The sequence below is a fragment of the Gossypium arboreum genome, chromosome 9 (genome assembly GCF_025698485.1).
Source record: "Gossypium arboreum isolate Shixiya-1 chromosome 9, ASM2569848v2, whole genome shotgun sequence".
Lineage (NCBI taxonomy): Eukaryota > Viridiplantae > Streptophyta > Magnoliopsida > Malvales > Malvaceae > Gossypium > Gossypium arboreum.
The window spans coordinates 43,978,068-43,996,557 of record NC_069078.1 but is presented as its reverse complement, the minus strand read 5'-3'; the positions used below and the strand labels follow the sequence as shown (position 1 = coordinate 43,996,557).

Below are 18,490 nucleotides of genomic sequence, written 5' to 3'. Positions count from 1 at the left end.
CTAGACTCAAAAGGGAATCTATACATATAAGGAATGACTTCTAATTGTCTCTGATTAATTTATGGTGAATTTCTAAAGTCGGAACAGGGGATCCAGAATTCGCTCTGGCCCTGTTTCACAAGAGTTTAATTATCTCCTAACATACAGCTCATATGGTCGTTTCGTTTCTTCCATATGAAAATAGACTCATCAAGCTTCGATTACATAATTTATTCCTTATTTAATTCCATTCCTACTATTTTTAGTGATTTTTTTCAATCTCACATCACTGCTGCTACCAGCATCTGTTACTAAAGCAAACTATGCCTATTTTGTGATTTTTCCTTAATCTAACTAATAATTCATCATACATATCATGAATTTAACACCGAGAATAATCAGCCATGACAATATTATCAAACCAATTTTTACTAAGACTTATGACGAAGTATCATAGGGCCAAAATTCAACTTAATATTTATGCCATTTCCGCATGGCTAAAGTTTACATACCAAAGTTCAACAAAACATAATAGCCTATACATGCCGAAATGTTCTCCTAGACCAACTAAGAAGAAGATACCCCAAAAAGTTGCAATCCGGTCTGATGACTTAGATGACGGTCCGAGCACGCAAAAAGACGAGTCCAAGGAACCTAAAATAGGTGACAAGCAAACACCGAATGAGTATATAACTCAGTAAGTCATAAGCAATGCACTACCATCCATTAATAACATTATCACAAGAGGAAACAAAATGGAACGAGGCTAATTACTCCATCCAAACCGAACTATACCATAGTTCCTTAGACCTTTCGATTCAATCTCATACCAAGTTACACATTCACATTCCATATACTAATCAATAGGATATTTGAGGCATTTTTATACATCATTTTGTTTTCGTTACAATCATACAACTAAATGACCTTTCACTTATTCCACGATAATTCTTATGTACGTGACTTCAATTAAAATTGTCACATAGGTTCAAAACTTACCAAGCTCAACTCCAAATATAAACATAGCGCCTATTAGCCATGAACTCAAGGTACTTACCCGATCCGCTATCCGTGATCAACTCAATAATGTCGCACACTCGATTAATCGAGAGTGATTCAAAAGCATATAGTGAGTCCGCACACTTAGTGCTATATAATCAACTCGCACACTTAGTGCTATATAATCAAACTCGCACACTTAGTGCTGTACAAATTTTAAACCCGCACACTTAGTGCCAATCTCATGATCATAAATGTTTATACCCGCACACTTAGTGCTGAAATCAACAACTCAATACATCTCACCTCTTTTCTTTTCATTCAATACTTTCATCACCACATACATACATGTATATAAATTTATCATTCCTTTCGGCATAATTACATAGACATTATGTCTATTTAAATCAATACAAAATATATGCTTAGTGACTTACCTTGTGTTGGGTAAAATAGTTCCAAGTCGGCTACTCGATGACCTTCGTCTTTCCCTTGCTTGATTCTCCTCCTTTAACTCCTTGAGCTTAATCAATAAATCAACTAGTTTAACCCTCTTGCTAAACATTCATAATTCAATTACACATGCATATGTATGTTTGTATATTCGGCAACCATCCTCACTAATTACCCATTTAGTCGATTATACACATAATTAAAGGTAACATCACGAACGGGCATACTTATGTATATTTATATATATATACACTTCCAAATGGGCATCACAATTAGATTTAACACCACCTTCATACTCAATTAGATGGCCGAATGTATGTATATATATACAATGTCAACTATAACATCTTTTAAACACCTAATTTCATCTCATGAACACTTAATCAAATTTTCCTAATCTAGCATATATTTTCACATCTATTTGTAACATCATGTAAATTCACATATAACTACATTTCTTAAGTTCTACATCTTAATGCCCATTATAGCCACTCCCATGGTCTAAATCTAACAATCGGCAACACCTACCTTTTCACTATGTTAGCCGAATACTCATTCTCTTCTTAGTCCTAAATTTGGCACTTCCAACAAATTAGCTTAACAATTCCAACTTTCATGCTAACATCCCATGTGACAGCCCAAAATTGACCCTAGTCGGAATGTGGTTTCGGGACCACAAAACCGAGGCATAAAAATAATTAAAAATTTATTTTGATGCCTATAATATGTGTGTGCTCATGTATGACATTTTATGATGATTGATTTAGTGTTATAAAGGTGAATTCCACAAGAAAGGACTTAGTAGTGAACTTTGAAAGTACGATAGGGAAATGTGTGATGACTAATTAAAGCATGCATGCAAAATAATGGACTTGCATGTCAAATTCCCCTTTTTACAAGTGATGGCCGGCCATGACAAAGAGATATGGGCTAAACATGTCATGAAACATGTTTTGTTGGGCATTAGGGAGAAATAATAAACAAATAAGCATGGGTAAGAAAAGAATGAAAAAAAATGTGTGAGAGAGTAGCATTCCCCATTGCCGTGCAACCAAGAAGAAAAAACAAAAAATTTGTTCATCCTTGTTCTCTCCTTTTGGCCAAAAATACTAAGAGGAAGAAGAGATTTTTGCTTCATTTCCTTTGTTTAGAAGAGATCTAGAAGGATATTTGGCTAAACTTGCATCAAGATTGAGGTATGTATGAGGTTGTGTCATGAGATTCATGCATGTTTTAGTTGCCAACTTGATGTTCATGTTAGCCATGGTTCAAATCCTTGTTATGCCATGGAAGTGGTATTTGGTCAAGGTTGGTATTGTGATAAAGCCATTGCATGTTAAGTGTGAAGCTTGATGATGATGCATGCAATGATGGATTGTCTACTCTTGAAATTTCTTTGTAGCCATCTTGAGTAAGACTTTGAGTTTTCTTTTGTTTAACCATGATTGAAGATAAAAGGGCATGATTATGATGTATTCGCCATGATGCATTCATGAGCATGGTTCATGCTTCTTGCATGTTAGTTAAAATTTGTGTTTTAGATGGCTATGGACACCTTGAAATTCGCCATGCTCATATATGTATATATATGTTTGCACATGATGTTTTGGCTATGAAGTAAGTGATGAATATGTTTGTTTAAAGAAGAAGATGTTGAAGAATGCTTGTGAAATTGCAAGCACATTCGCCTAGCACACATATGAGTGCTTGATGCTATATTATAAGTTTTGAGCTACAACATGCAAAGCATTAACTAGTAAAATGCATGCTGTTTTTGTGTGGTATTAAGTGCATAATTGGCCTCAACATGGACATGTATATTCGGCCTTAGGTAGCCTATTGAAGGCCTTAGCTTTTCCTTGATGCCCGAATGAATTGTATTGAATTGCTTGATGTAGTATAAAATGTGCATGACCATTGTGTATTCAAGCTAAAGGGTGGCCATTTGACCATTTAAACTCCTTGTCATATTCGGCCATAAGCTAGCACAATGAGGTTTTAATAAATTGAATTTGTTTGAATTAGCTCAAGAGCTTAGAGGGCCACAATTGGACAAGGGGAAGGAAAAAGTGATCGAATAGCCGTAAAAGCCGTTCGACAACATCCGAGGTAAGTCCTCAAGAAGTGACCTTAATTGAATTATGTGGAATGAAATATGGATGTATTGATTATTGATTTATGTGTGTATGAGTATTCGAATGATACCCGGGCTAAGTCCCGGGCGATTATGCTAGTGGTTATAATTGTGTTTGAGCCTTAGTAACTAAAATGAAATATGTATGTCCAATGATTATTGATGTATGTGTGCATGAGAAATTGAATGATACCGGGCTAAGCCCAAGACAATTATGCTGGAAATTATATCCAGGTTAAGACCAAGGCAATTGTGCTAGTGGCTACATCCGGCTAAGACCAAGGCATTCGTGCGAGTCATTCTATCCGGCTAAGACCAAGGCATTCGTGCACGTGGTTATATCCGGTTGTATTCAAGAAGCTTGGGCTGGAGGTGAGTGTTGGTTGCTGTAATAAATTCAATTAGTACACTCGAAAAGCCCAAAGAATAAGGTACGTTTATATGTGCATTGGAAAGTCGACATATTTGAGCAACATTCGCTCAATCGACTAACGAATTTCAGCTATTGGAATGGTTGATACTTTGTGAAAGTATATAATGATGAAGTGTGAAGTAAGAATGATTATGAGAATGTGTATTAATGAAATGATGCATTTGGTTATGTGAATGTATTGCTTAAATTAAAGCTGATTTTATTCCTTGAGACTTACTAAGCATAAAAATGCTTACCCCGCTGCTTTGGCTCTCTTTTTTTATAGATTACGCCGATAGCAATCGGATTCGGGATCATTAAAGTCAAGTCATCCACACTATCAACGCCTCTATTTTGGTATAAATTTTGGTTGAACTTTGAAATGGCATGTATAGGACTACCCTTGTTGGTTTAAATATGCTGTGATGTATATGTGTACGGCCATGCGAAAATGGCTCGTAAAAGTGAAGTACTAACTTAGACTATTTGCGGTTTGTATATATATATATGGTGTCATGATGTGATTATGGATTGGAGATGGGAATGTTGGTCACATGATCAGCCATTGGTATGGTTAAAATGATCATATATGAACCTATGTATGGCAAGACTAGTTGGTTCATGGAGACTACAAAATAGGTAAGACCTACCTTAAAAACAGATGCTGCCAGCTGCAGTGACGTGAATATGAAAAATCACAAAAATTTGTAGGAATGGTATTAAATAGTTAATAAGCTATGTAAATGAACCTTGATGAGTCTATTTTCATATGGAAGAAACGAAATGGTCATAGGAGTTACATGTTAAGAGATATTAAAGCTATTGTGAGACAGGGCCAGAACGGTTTCTGGGTCCCCTGTCGCAACTTTAAAAATTTACTATAAATTATACAGAAAGAATTAGGAGTCATGCTTTATATGTACAGATTCCATTTTGAGTCTAGTTTCATTAGAAACAAACGGAACCAGTATTAAAGCCCTGTACAGAGAGATATTCAAGTTATAACGCGTAAAGGTCAGAGCAGTCGATCCCTGTAACATGGGTGACTTTAACTAATAAACTGTACCAATTGGCCCGACCAAAAATTCTAGAAATAAATCCATGGATGGATATATGAGTCTAAATTCAGGGAAAATTTATGAAACCAGTTTCCGAGTTTTGAAACTCGATATATGATTTTTAAGGCGACGGTGACGCAGTTTTCCAGCCTGACTGGAAATGTCAAATTGGGGGGCAAAATATGTGAACTTGGCTTGTTAACCCCTCGTGTCCGACACCGGCGATGGTCTCGGGTTCGGGGTGTTACATCCCAAGCAACTTAACACATCCATATAACTAGCATGCTAATAGCATCAAGGTATCAACCAAAATTTTTAGGCTCCTTAGCCAAATTCTAACTCTCCATCAACCCCAAATCCAACCATGAGATAGATAGAATTTAGACTCATCACCCAAAGGTTGTATATACTTCCAAAGATACCCTTGAACATACCTTAATCTAGAGGACCACCTTGGCCGAATCTTCCTTCTTCCCCTTCCTCTAGTTACGGCAATTGCAAAAGAAAGAAAACATGAACACTCCTTCTTCTTCTCAAGTCACGGCAATGGAGAAGAGAGATGAGCATTTTTTTTTCTTTTTCCCTCTTTTACTAACATTATTTTATTTCCAATAACCCAATTTATTATTATAATATCTAATTAAACATATGTATTGCCCATCAACATTCCATCTTGGCCGGCCACTATAAAGAAATTGGGCAACTTGACATGCAAGTCCACCTTTGTGTTAACATGCACTAATAAGCCATTTAAAATTAGCCTATCATATTTCACTATGTCTCATATTGATCCCTATTTAATAATTTCTCATGCAATTGGCAAAATTAGAGAATGAAACTTCCACATACTCATGTACACACATACACACATAATAAGCATAGAATATAGCAATTAATTATTTTTATGACTCGGTTTTGTGGTCCCGAAACCACTTCCCGACTAGGGTCACACTAGGGCTGTCACAAGGGTTCATGTTCAAAAACTTACCTATATGTGACATGTATGTATTTTGATGTTTAATGGAAGAATATGAAAGTTTGATGTGTGATAAACATCTTTTACAAAGTGTTTTTGCATGAAAACACCTAAAAAAAGATCAATTTGTAAAAGTTATAAAATGGGTAGTAAATATGTGAAATAAAGAAAAATGTGGGCTGCTAGGAGTAGGAATACGAATCGAATAGGCTTGGGTAACAAAGAAAATGCATGTATTTTGTTTTACGAGCCTAAGGACCAATTTATAAATAAGTGAAAAGTTAGGGGTAAAAAGGTAATTTTACCAAAGAATGTGTTATGGGTCGATTTGAACAATGTATGTATTAAACAATTTAAATTTGGCATTATAGATCAAGAAAAACATGATTTGGGTCTTGATTGGGGGAAAAACAAGGTTTACGTAGAATAGGTTCATTTTCATCATTTTGTACCGAGGTAAGTTCATATACAAATAATGTGATGTTATGTTATAATTTTTTTGATGCTTGAGTATCATGTGAATTCAAATTCATTAATGCTATTATGAGTTATGCTTTGATTGCTTTATGTGTAAATAATGCAATATTATGATCGTATTTTTAATGATTTATTAATGTATGAGTTTCTATGTCTAAATTGTTCTGATTAGTGCATCAACGACGTTATGGACTATGAGAACTATGAGAGTTGTAACGCCCCAAAAACCTTTAGTATTTATTTATTTATTTATGTTTGTGGCACAAAACTATCTATCTGCTTCAGTGGTTATGTATTCTAGGAGTGTCTGAGAAGTCTTGGGTTCAAGCCTTGTCTTGTGCAAAATATTTGTTTAAATGAATAAACACCTATCTCTAGTTAGTAGGTATATAAATAAATATGGGTATAACATGTCCGAATGGGCCTGTTGGTTTGGTGGTTAAGTAGAGTGGCAAAGTGCTGGTAGACTTGAGTTCGAGTACTGGTATGTGTAATGGGGTGTTTTATTTTGCTGCTAGTGCTGTAAGGGTGTTTTAGTCTAATTGAACTACTGAAGAATTGTAGTGGAATTTGAATTAGGTGGTTGAGGGAAGGGTGGATGATTTTGAGGGATTTGGGGAGGAAAATATGAGAATTTGAGGATAGTGGAAGAGTTGGTGCCGAACTTGAATTCTTGTCTCTCAAGATTTCTGCTTTCGACGGTATTTTCTCTCTATTTCGGTTTCTGTCAACTATTTTCACTTCTTGGAGGCCAAATATTGCTAAGGTTTCATACGAGTATCCTTCTTTTTCTTCTATTTTGACTTTGTTCTTCCCTACGGCAATCGTTCCTCCCCCTTGCTTATCGATTTTCTCTTCTTCTTCTACTCCTCTAGCAAACGTCCTCATCTTGCTTTCTTTGGCCGAACACTCTTCCCCTCACTCTCACAACTCTTTCGGTTTTGGCAATTTTCTCTCTTTTCATCTTGTTTGCTTTTGCTGCTGATTTTACTACCTACAATCACTATTTTTGGTTTCCTTCTTCTTATTTATTTGTTGTGGTTAAGTGGCCAATTATTGCTAGGGGTGCTGTTGTTCTATCTTTTATCTCTATTGAATCGTTGTTCTTTTGGACTTCTTTTTGGGTTGTAGGCCGATAATTTCTTTCCCCTATACTTGGATTTGTGTTTTTGGTAAGTTGATTTTTGTTTTGCTTCAAGCTAGATATGTGAATTCTTATTAATAGGGGTTCGACTGGAATGCCAGTACTAACCATGGAGCTAGTGATCACTCTTTATCAACGGTTTAAGTGTGCAAGGCTTCAGTTGTTCAAACAAGGCAAGTGGCAATCGATCTTTTGGACAAGTGTTTTGATAAGGGGTTGTTTAGTCCAATTGTTATGTGATTAATTGTGTGTTATGGTTGAATATAGGTTTGGAGTGTTCAAGAACGGTGTGCGCATTTTTAGTAACTAGGTGTGTAAACACAACCTCGCAAACTAAAATTGGCAAAAAGCTGAAAATGTGAATTGTCGACGCCATAGGGGCATGTGGCTACCCATGTGGTAGGTCGTGTGATCGAACATAGGCGTGTGGTCAACGAGGCTGGCGTGTGCAATACAAATGCCAGACCAATTTAGGTCGTATGGGCCACACAGGCGTGTGGGTCCACACGGGCAAACAACATGGGCTTGCGGGCCTATTTTTCCAATTAAACTGCTAAGGTTTCAGGGCCACCTGAGACGAATGTGAACCTATTGTAGGGTCAGGAAGTGTACTTAGACCCCTGATTGACTGAAATGACTATTAGAACCTTATTTGGTATAAACATCTAAATGACTGTATATGAGGTATGCTGCTAAAACTGTACTGAACACATGTATAATACTATGATTTGGCATGACATGCTGTATATTGCATTACATTAGGTTGGGGGTTATATTATTCGGAGTAATGCACTGAAAGGCCTTGAGTCTGGTTTATTGGTAGCTCAGCTGCATATTACTATATAGTGCTGCATTTGGTACTACTTGGAGTATAGGGTTGGGTGGGTTGATTATATCCCCACATGGAGTGTAGGGTTGGACGGAGATGGCATATAGAGGCTGGTTGGGTAAGATTCTTATGACTACATATATGTGATTGTTATTGTACTAAGATGGGCTAAAGCCTATACTGGACTGACATTGTTACTGAAAAAGGGCTTATGCCTAGACTGTGATTATCTATATGCTATCTTTTTATGCGCATAGGGATTACACACTGAGTTTTCGTAAACTCACCCTTTTGTTTTCTGTACAGGTAATCCCTATACATAGGTGGATCAGTACAGTGAGGGACTCAAAGGTGGTCACACAACCGCATATATTTTCATATTTGATTATGAGTATAAGTATTATTATTTGGGGTATTTTTACTGTAATAAGGCCTTTATGGATTTTTACTTTAATTTGGGATGTGTTTATCGTTACTTATGATTTGTAATCACTAGTGGTAGGGAAACATGGGTTTTCAAAAGTTACAAATGTTTTCTTTTAAAACACTCACCACTACGTAAATCGTTTTGAAAGTCTCCACAAATTATAAAATTTGTAAATAAATGGATAATGTTTTGGAAACAAATGACTTGATTTAGAGATTATATAAGATAACAAAAAAGATTTATCAACGATTTAGGTTTCGAAAGCACTTTCATGTAACATCGCCAGTTTCAGCCAGAACGACTAGGCCGAGTTTGGGGTATTACATTTAGTGGTATCAGAGCCAAGTTGCAAAACTAGGTAGTGGATTTGGGTTTTAAAACTTGAATTTTTAAAGAATTACTGCTGAATGATTTGAAATGTTTTACTGAATATGTGGTACCTTGAGTCTCCGGCACCGATCCTGTAAGTTTTCTGTAACTATTATGCGTTTTGATTAAAATGCTATAGATAGTAAACACTGAGGCTGTTATAGATAGCATACTGAACTGAAAATACTCTAGTAGTGCACATAGAGACAATAGTAAAACTGTAGTGAGATTGCGATCTTAGAAGACTAACTTTGAATTACTGACCCTGTTTCCCATAAAATATTTGTTAATAAACACTAGAACTGTAACATTGATGCATAAAATTATTAATACAGATAAAATGCAATTTGATAATGAGCACTAGAGGTACTCACGGATGGGATACAAGAAGCCGTGGAGGTGCTCAAGCTGGGTCTTCATCATCTGGCCACATACCTAATTTGGAAACTAGGGAGACTCCAGCTTCACCTGTGACTAAGACTGGGTCTCATGGTCGTGCGGCTAAGGATGATGTCCTGTTCCAAGCCATGTCAAAAATTCTAGAAAGGGTCACTGGGCCCAATACTAGTGCTGTAGGCCGAGGGTCGATTACAGAACGACTTCGGTCTAATGCAGATGAGATTTTCAGGGGTATTGCTGGAGTTGCCCCTAATGTGGCTGAGTATTGGATTGAGGCCACAGAAAGGATCATGGACGATCTAGACTACACCCCCGAGTAGAAACTGAAGGGTGTAGTGTCACTCTTGAGAGATGAGGCTCACCAGTGGTGGCTTACAATTAAAGAGGGCACTCAACTCGATCGACTGTCCTGAGAGTTCTTCAAGACTACTTTCCAGGGAAAGTATGTGGTGCTAGTTATGTGGATGCCCGGAGGAGAGAGTTTCTCAATCTGACTTAGGAGGATAGATCAGTGGCCGTATATGAGGCTGAATTTTTGCGACTAAGCCGCTATGCGCGAGGGATGGTGGCGATTGAGTATGAGCGATGTGTTCGTTTCAAGGGTGGCCTCAGGGATAGTTTACGGGTTTTGATAGCTCCATAGACGGAGCGAGATTTTGCTGCATTGGTTGATAAGGTGAAGATCACTGAGGAGGTGAAGCGCACTGAGTGCCAAAACCATGAGAAAGAGAGAGGTAGGAACAAAAGGGATTTGGAGCCCTCGAGTTCCTTTCTGAGGCTTAAGAAAAAGGCTAGGTTGATGTGCTGGTCAGAGTTGGGGCCTCTATTGCTGTTACTGGACCACAGTCCTGTGCTGATTGTAGGAGACGCCATCAGGACGAGTGCTGGAAAAGGACTGGGGCATGTTTGAGGTACGGATAATTGGAGCAGCATTTTAGAGAGTGTCCACAGAGGCCTGATCAGATGCAAGCTCCAGGTTTAGGTACTGTACAACCACTGAGGGGTGTTCAGCAACCACCGAGAGGTCATGGTTAGGCTAGAGGGGAATGGTTTGAGCCATGGTCAGAGAGCACTGAGCAGAGGTGCTGGACATACTAAGGTGAGATATCCAGCTCTAGTTTTTGCTGCACATCGTCGAGAGGATGAAGATGCTTCGAATGTTATCATAGGTATGATCTTTATCTATTATGTACCCTATATTGCACTGATAGATATAAGATCTATTCAATCCTATATAGCTTGTACTGTGTCTAAGACTTTGGGTATCTTGGTTGAGAGCACTATGAGTGAGGTTACTGTACTGAGTCTATTGGGACAGTCGGTGAAGGTAAATAAACTATTTAGAGAAGTTCTTTTGGAGATTCAAGGGGTTATCTTTTTGGTAGATTTGATGGAACTTCCTTTTCAAGAGTTTGATTTAATACTAGAAATGGACTGGCTGGTTAAACACCGAGTGAGTTTGGATTGTGCCACTAAACGGATGGTACTGAGAACTGTGGAGGACGGCAAGGTAATTGTAATTAGGGAACGTCAGAACTACTTGTTGAATGTGATTTCTGCAATGAGGGCGGAAAGGTTGGTTCGTAAAGGATGTGAAGCGTATCTGGCCTACATCAGTGTTTCAAATTCTAGGGTTTCTTTTGTTAAAGAATCAGAACGGTTAAATATTTTCTGGATGTCTTTCCTGATGAGCTACCTAGGTTACCTCCAAATTTTGAAGTTGAGTTTGGGATTGAGCTTCTACCTAGTACAGCTCCGGTGTCCATCACCCTTTAGAGAATGGCACCTAAGAAGCTTGTGGAACTTAAAGCCCAGATTCAAGAATTATTGGATCGTGGGTTCATCTACCCCTGTGTGTCTCCATGGGCAGCACTAGTTTTGTTTGTGAAAAAGAAGGATGGATCCATGCATATGTACATCGATTACCGACAACTGAATAAATTGACCATTAAGAATAAGTACCCCTTACCAAGGATAGATGACCTATTCGACCAATTTTGAGGAGCTTTGATTTTTTCTAAGATTGATCTTCAATCGGGGTACCATCAACTGAGGTTCAAAGAAACTGATGTATGCAAGATAGCGTTTAGGATTCATCATGGTCATTACGAGTTTCTAGTGATGCCATTTGGGCTGACGAATGCACCAACGGCTTTTATGGATCTGATGAACCGAGTTTTCCAGCCCTATCTGGATCGGTTCATAGTGGTTTTTATTGATGACATTCTGGTGTATTCGAGAAAAAAAGATGAAGATAATGAATATCTCCGAGTGGTTCTACAGATTCTGAAGGAGAAACAACTATATGCCAAGTTCAGTAAATATGAGTTCTGGTTACGAAAGGTAGCATTTTTGGGCCATGTGGTATCTGCTGAAGGGATTAGGGTTGATCCTCGAAAGATTGAGGCTATTTTGGATTGGAAGTAGCCTAAGCTTGTATCTAAGATCTGTAGTTTTCTGGGACTGGCAGGGTATTATCGACGATTAGTAGAGGGTTTTCACTGATTACAACACCTTTGACTAAGCTGCTATGTAAAGGTGTGCCACTTAACTAGACTGATGTGCAACAAGAGCGCTATAAGAAGCTTAAGAAGGAACTAATTGAGGCCCCTGTCTTGATATAGCCAGAGTTAAGGAAAGAGTTCACTGTCTACAGAAATGCATCATATGTTGGTTTGGGATGTGTGTTGATGCAAAAAGGTAAGGTAATTACATATGTAATAGCCCGATTTTGGGCCTAGTCAGAACAGAGATTTTAGAACCACTATTCTGGGGCCAAGGAAATTATTTCTAATGTTATTTTATGTGTTATAGCATGATTATATTAGTGCATGAAAATTTTGGTGAAATAATTTTAGCGATTTCATGCTTAGTTGCGAAAAAGAACTAAATCGCATAAAGGGCAAAAGTTTTATTTTGCTAGCTAAATATGTTAAATAGCTAGAGAACCAAAATTTGGGGTGTTTAAAGTGAAAATAGACCCTAAAAAAAAGTGATTGGTAGGCCATAGAGAGAAAGAAAGCAAAAAAAGTCAAAATTTGGTGTGGTTGGTGACTTAATTTTGACTAGAAATAGAATAAAATAAAACAAAAGGTATCATCTTTTTAACTTTCTTCTTCCCCATCGAAAATGGCAGCAAACAAGGGGGTTTTAAGAGCTTAAGCTTTCATCCACTTAGTTCTCTTGCAAGGAAGTGATTTTGATGACTTTTCTTGATGATTTTTACACTTTTGGGACCCTTGTGGCATGAGCTTGCTAATGGGGAGACTATTTTAAAAAATGGTTGAAAGTATAGGGTTTTTCCATGAGAGCATTTATGTTTTTTGCTAAACTTTTATAGAAGAAAATGAGTCTTGGTTGTGTAATAAACAACTTTTATGAAAGAAGTTTGCATGAAAACACCTAAAAAGGGCTATTTTGTAAAGTTGTAAAATAAGTTGTAAATGTGTGAAATAATTGAAATTGTGAGTTGCTATAGTTATAAAAAGAATTTTTCTAGGCATGGTAAAGGAGGAAATTCGATAAAAATCGATTTACGAGCCTAAGGGCAAAATCGTAATTTTCATAAAGTCTAAGGGCAAAACAGTCATTTTGCCAAATTTGAATTATAGAATGTTTTAAGTAATGCAATGATTAAATGTGTGAATTTCATCATGTTAGATCAAGAAAATTGAGATTTGGGCTTAAATCAAAAAGTACGAGGTTATGGACTAAAATGGAGTAATTAGTTGAAATTCCATTCGAGGTAAGTCTGTGTGACTAAATGAGCATATTATCCATATTATTGTTAATATACTTGAAATCTATTTTTTTATAATTGTATTGAATTATAGTTGATGGAGTTATGTATGAGAAAGTGAAGCCAAAAGTTAAAAACACTCATGTGAGATAGAACACATTATAAATTTGATGGAGCATGATATTTCATTGAAAGGAGCAATTTGTATGTAAATAATGCAAATATAATGTTACCATGTATTGTGCAATTAGTATGGTCTGAATTGTTGACTTGCGTTGTGAATGTAAATTATGGGAATTTACGTAGTAATAACTCCCGGTTGAACCTTAGGAATAGATTGTGATATTCGTGCCATGACATTGGGTGATATGTGTGCTAGTGTAAGACATGTTTGGGACATGCATCGACCACATTATGAGAGCCAGTGTAAGACATGTCTAGGACATGCATCGGTATTGAGATTTGAGCTAGTGTAAGACATGTCTGGGACATGCATTGGCCTTGAGATATAAAAGCTAGTGCAAGACCTGTCTAGGACATGGCGTCAGCTTGTTGTGTGTCAGTGTAAGACCTGTCTGGGACATGGCATCGACACTGATAGATGAGAGCCAATGCAAGACTTGTTTGGGAGATGACACCAGCCTCGATGTATGGAAGTCTGTGTAAGATTTGTCTTGAACATGGCATCGATTTTGATGTGCTAGCCAATGTAAGACCATGCTGGGACATGGCGTTGGCATCTTATCCTATGCTTAGGGCTATTGAATATCCTATAGTATTCCAAATGGTTCAACGGGAGATTTATGGTATATATCAAAATGAGAGAACTTATGACCATGTTGTGAGTGGTATAGGTACTTACATGAAATTGATGAGATGTGAATTCAATTCATGTTGTATGATTAATAAGGAATGAATATGAGTAAGTATATGAGCATGTAGAGTAACTCAGGTATGTATGCCAAACTAATGAGAAATGATTTCGGTTTATGATGTACCTTTGGTGAGGATGTAAATAGGTAAGTCATGCCTATAAGAATGATTTTGTGATGCCCTTGTGGTTGTAGGTGTATCATTATGATGTATAAACATGTATTTTTACCAATGTAGTGAAAATGAATTAATAAGGGTGATAAACATAGTATCATAAATTTACACTAAAATAGTTTGGGACAGCAGCAGCAGTCTGAATTTGAAAATCCACCGAAAATTGTGGAAATTGAGTTAAAGGATGAATAAATATGACATTAAATCTTAGTGAGTCTAGTTTCACATAGAAGAAACGGTGTAAGCAAAGGAGTTTCATACTATGAAATATTTAAATTGTTGTGAGACAGAGTCAGAATGATTTCGGAATCCCCTATTTTGATTTGAGAAAATCATTGGAAATTGTAAAAAAATATTTATGGGTTATAATTTAAATGCTTAGAATTCCTAATTAGTATATTTTCAAGATAAATAGATGAGTACATCATCCAAGTCCCATATTATGAGATAATTAAATTTTAGTGAAGAAGGGTCAAAACTATCAGACAACGAAAAAGGGGTAATTTTAAGGAATAAACTGTATTTATTGGATAGACCAAAAATTCTAAAAATTTTATGCTAAGAAGATATATGAGTCTAGTTTTAGGGAAAATTAGCAGATATTAATTTGAAGTTACGTAGCTCCAGATATAAATAATTTGGTGACCATGACTCAAGAAAACAGCTTGAATGGAACATAAGTGAAAATGCAAATAGGGTTGTATTACCTTGAGAAGCAAGTTGATAAATTGCTTAGTATTTTCATACGGTCTTACTAAACTATAAAGCTTACCCTCTCTTTTCCATTTCTTTAGTGTTGTCAGGTTAGCTCGGGGTTGAAGATCGTCGGAGCCAGCATCACACTATCAAGCCATCACCTTTGGAGTATTGACATATGTGTTTTAAGTACCGTCAAGTGAGTGGCATGTATAGGGACTTAGTTTTTATGATAGATGTTGTTATGATTAGCAAAATGTATTGGCTTATATTGATTAATTGTATATAGCCATGAGATGTGGCTTATAATGATTTTGGCTTGTAAGCCTAGTTATTCATGATAAGCTCTAATGCTTTCGACGCGATGATGTTTTTATGCTTGTGGGTCATGCATGATTGGTGTTAAGACATGTGTGTATGATAAATTCTTCATGACCAATCAAAATGGTTATAGCTATGAATTAATTTTATGGTAAAGAAATAGGACGATGATGATTAAACATGAATGCTTAATGTTTATATAAGGTCACTTGACAAGGTCAATGATATGGATTAATGTGTCTAGACTTGATATTATATGAGTATGTGAAACTTGTGAATGATAGCATGTTAAAGTTAAGAATACACCTTAGTGAAGTCTGTGAAATCATTAAAATGATGCCATGATGTATAACTTTGATGTGTGTAAAGATGTAAGGGATTAATGGTAACTAAAGGCTTGGAAAATAACCTAAGTGTTAGCCACACGGGCAGAGACACGGTCGTGTGCCTCAGCAGTGTGGATGGCATTGCCTAGGACATGGGTGTGTGGTTTGGCTGTGTGGTTAAATTTTGTTTGCTGACGTCATAGTCAGAGAGTTACACGGCTTGAGGACACGGGCGTGTCCTTGTGCCCACACGGGCATGTGACCCTATTTCATGGAAAGAAGTTTTCTAAGCTTTATCAAAACTTTCTAAGTTATCAATTTAGTCCCTAACTGCTCTCAATGCATGTTTAGGGCATCGTAGGCCCGTGTATGGGACATTATGCACGTGTATGAAAAGTTTTGAATTAAAAAGAAATTTTATGGCCGAGTTTTTGCATGTATGTGAATGTTTAAGTCCGGTAATGCCTCGTACATTGTCCCAGTGTCGGATATGGGTAAGGGGTGTTACATTTAGTGGTATCAGAGCTATAGCTTGTCAGTTCTTAGACTAACATAGCATGTAACACCCCAAACCCGGCCTAGAAGTTATGACAGGATCTGATGCGCCACATCGAAGCGTTCAAAACATTCCGTATTACTTAGTTTGGAAAACTTAGTTGGTGTTGTAAAAGACACTTTTAAAAGTAGGTTAAAGTGAATGGAAGTCAGGCACCGTGCAGAAACTAGGAAGAAGAGGAGGTGAGTCCGCTTGATCCGCTAAGTACCAGCTCCCTTCGGATCCAATCCTAGACATGCACACCGCCATTGCCACACTCTAACATCTCGTATAATTTTGAGAAAACCGTTTGGTTATGTCCATCTTAAGAAAATGATTAAGGTTGAAAACGTTTGCTTAGCAGAAGTCTTACTTGTATTCGTGTTATTTTGAAATCACTTAATGTTTTTGAAAACGCGTCCTAGAGCTAATCCATCTCGTTAGTTATCATAGTTCAGTTTTATCATAATAGAATTAAATAATAAAGAAACAAACCAAACCATAAAAATAATTTAGCGGCCTTATTACATCTAAAAAAAAACCCAAAACTATAAACGAAAATATGGAAAATCTAGTTCACCAAAAGAAAACGAATTTGTAGAAAACGTGTGGCCACTCCGAATCCCGCCCAGCTCCAAGTCCACCAACTAGGGCTCACCTGCAAGGATGGAAGAAAAAGGGGTGAGTTTGGGAAAACTCAGTGTATACAGAAACCCATCCAAAGCCCAAATCAGCTCGAGCCCATTGGGCCTAAGCCCTATTTAGATAATAAGACACAAGGGACCAAGCCCTTTCGAATCACAAGAGCAAGGCCTTAGCCCTTTTTACATAACAAGTGGCCTATAGGCCCAGTTCAAGAACATAGGTAACAATAGTAGTAATTAATGCAAACCCATCCGGGAGACTACTCAACCCACCAACCGCTACTACACACCACCAGCATCACCCTACACTCCATGTGGGAATATCTCAACCCACCCAAATTTACACTCCACAATTGCAAAGAATGTCGCTCAAATATCAGTAAGTTGAGGCAAAGCCTCCAGTACGTGGATGAACCACTTTCAACACTTCCTCCATCAATATCCCAATCCCATGTAATAGATATTAATAAAAGCATATCATGTAAAATACAGTATTAAACAATCATGCAGTTTAGTCAATTTTAAACCCTAGGAGTATATCGATAATTATGCTTTTTAGTGGTAATTTTCGTAACTTAGCAACCACACAAGCTACTTCAGTAATTTTCAACAGTTTTATGCAGTTTGGTTCCACCATCTAACTAACAGGCTAATATGCCCATCTCTTACCCCCTATTGGTCCGTAAGCCCATTGGGCCCAGTTTTGGCCCATCGAGGCCCTCTTTTTCTGAAGTACGTTAAGACGTCACACAAACTTACTTACCACCTTGCGGTGCTAGATCTAACAATTACTCTACGTCTTGAGAGCATTCAGATACTCACAAGCCCATGAAATGCCGAATTTCGGATTTCGGCCTCACGAATTGAACTAAGAAAGGGTGTTCGGTACATACCGATTCGCGATGATCGCTCATCGAGATCTCTTCTGATGTCCTACAATTGATTAGCACAGTTCTTATTTACAAACCATAATCACTAAACCCACAACCTACATATCCATGATCGAACCATGTCCCTAAAAGCCTTTGAAACCTTACCTTTTTGCCAAAATCGATAGCTAGCTCCGAATCCGATTGCTCCAAAGAACCACGCCTTCTCCAACGCTTAAGTAAACACTAATCATTGACAGAAAACATTGGTTAAAGACCTTAGAGAGCCATAGGCCCAAATCGACAGCCTTCCTATAGTCTAGGGACTTCGGCTTTTCCCAAACTTGTAAAAATAGGACCAGATCTGAGATAATAGGCACTTACCCCTTGTTCTTTCTTGATTTTCACTTAATCTAGTGCAGATTTATCCTTAAAACAACGGTAAAACCCTAATCCAGGAGCTGAAGAAATTTCGGCTATAAGCCCCCAAATCTATGGTTTTTCGGCTTTTGGTATTGAAGGAGATGACAATATGAAACTATAACCTGGATGTAGCATTGCCGACAGGTCTCTCGAGTTTAGAAAGAGTAATCGTTGATTAATGGAAACACAATGTTAAAGGGTTTGGCTTTGAAGAAATCGGTACCAGTAATGTGT

General features: G+C 37.3%; 1 protein-coding gene across 1 annotated transcript in view; it reads left to right on the top strand.

Moving 5' to 3' along the window:
* The first annotated feature begins 10,683 nt into the window (after positions 1-10,683).
* The window catches only part of LOC128280435 (uncharacterized), a 47,656-nt gene continuing 39,849 nt past the window's right edge, over positions 10,684-18,490 (top strand). Inside the window, exon 1 of the mRNA XM_053018581.1 lies at positions 10,684-11,231. Within this exon, the coding sequence (XP_052874541.1) occupies positions 10,684-11,231 (548 nt within the window). The remainder of the gene's footprint in view (positions 11,232-18,490) is intronic.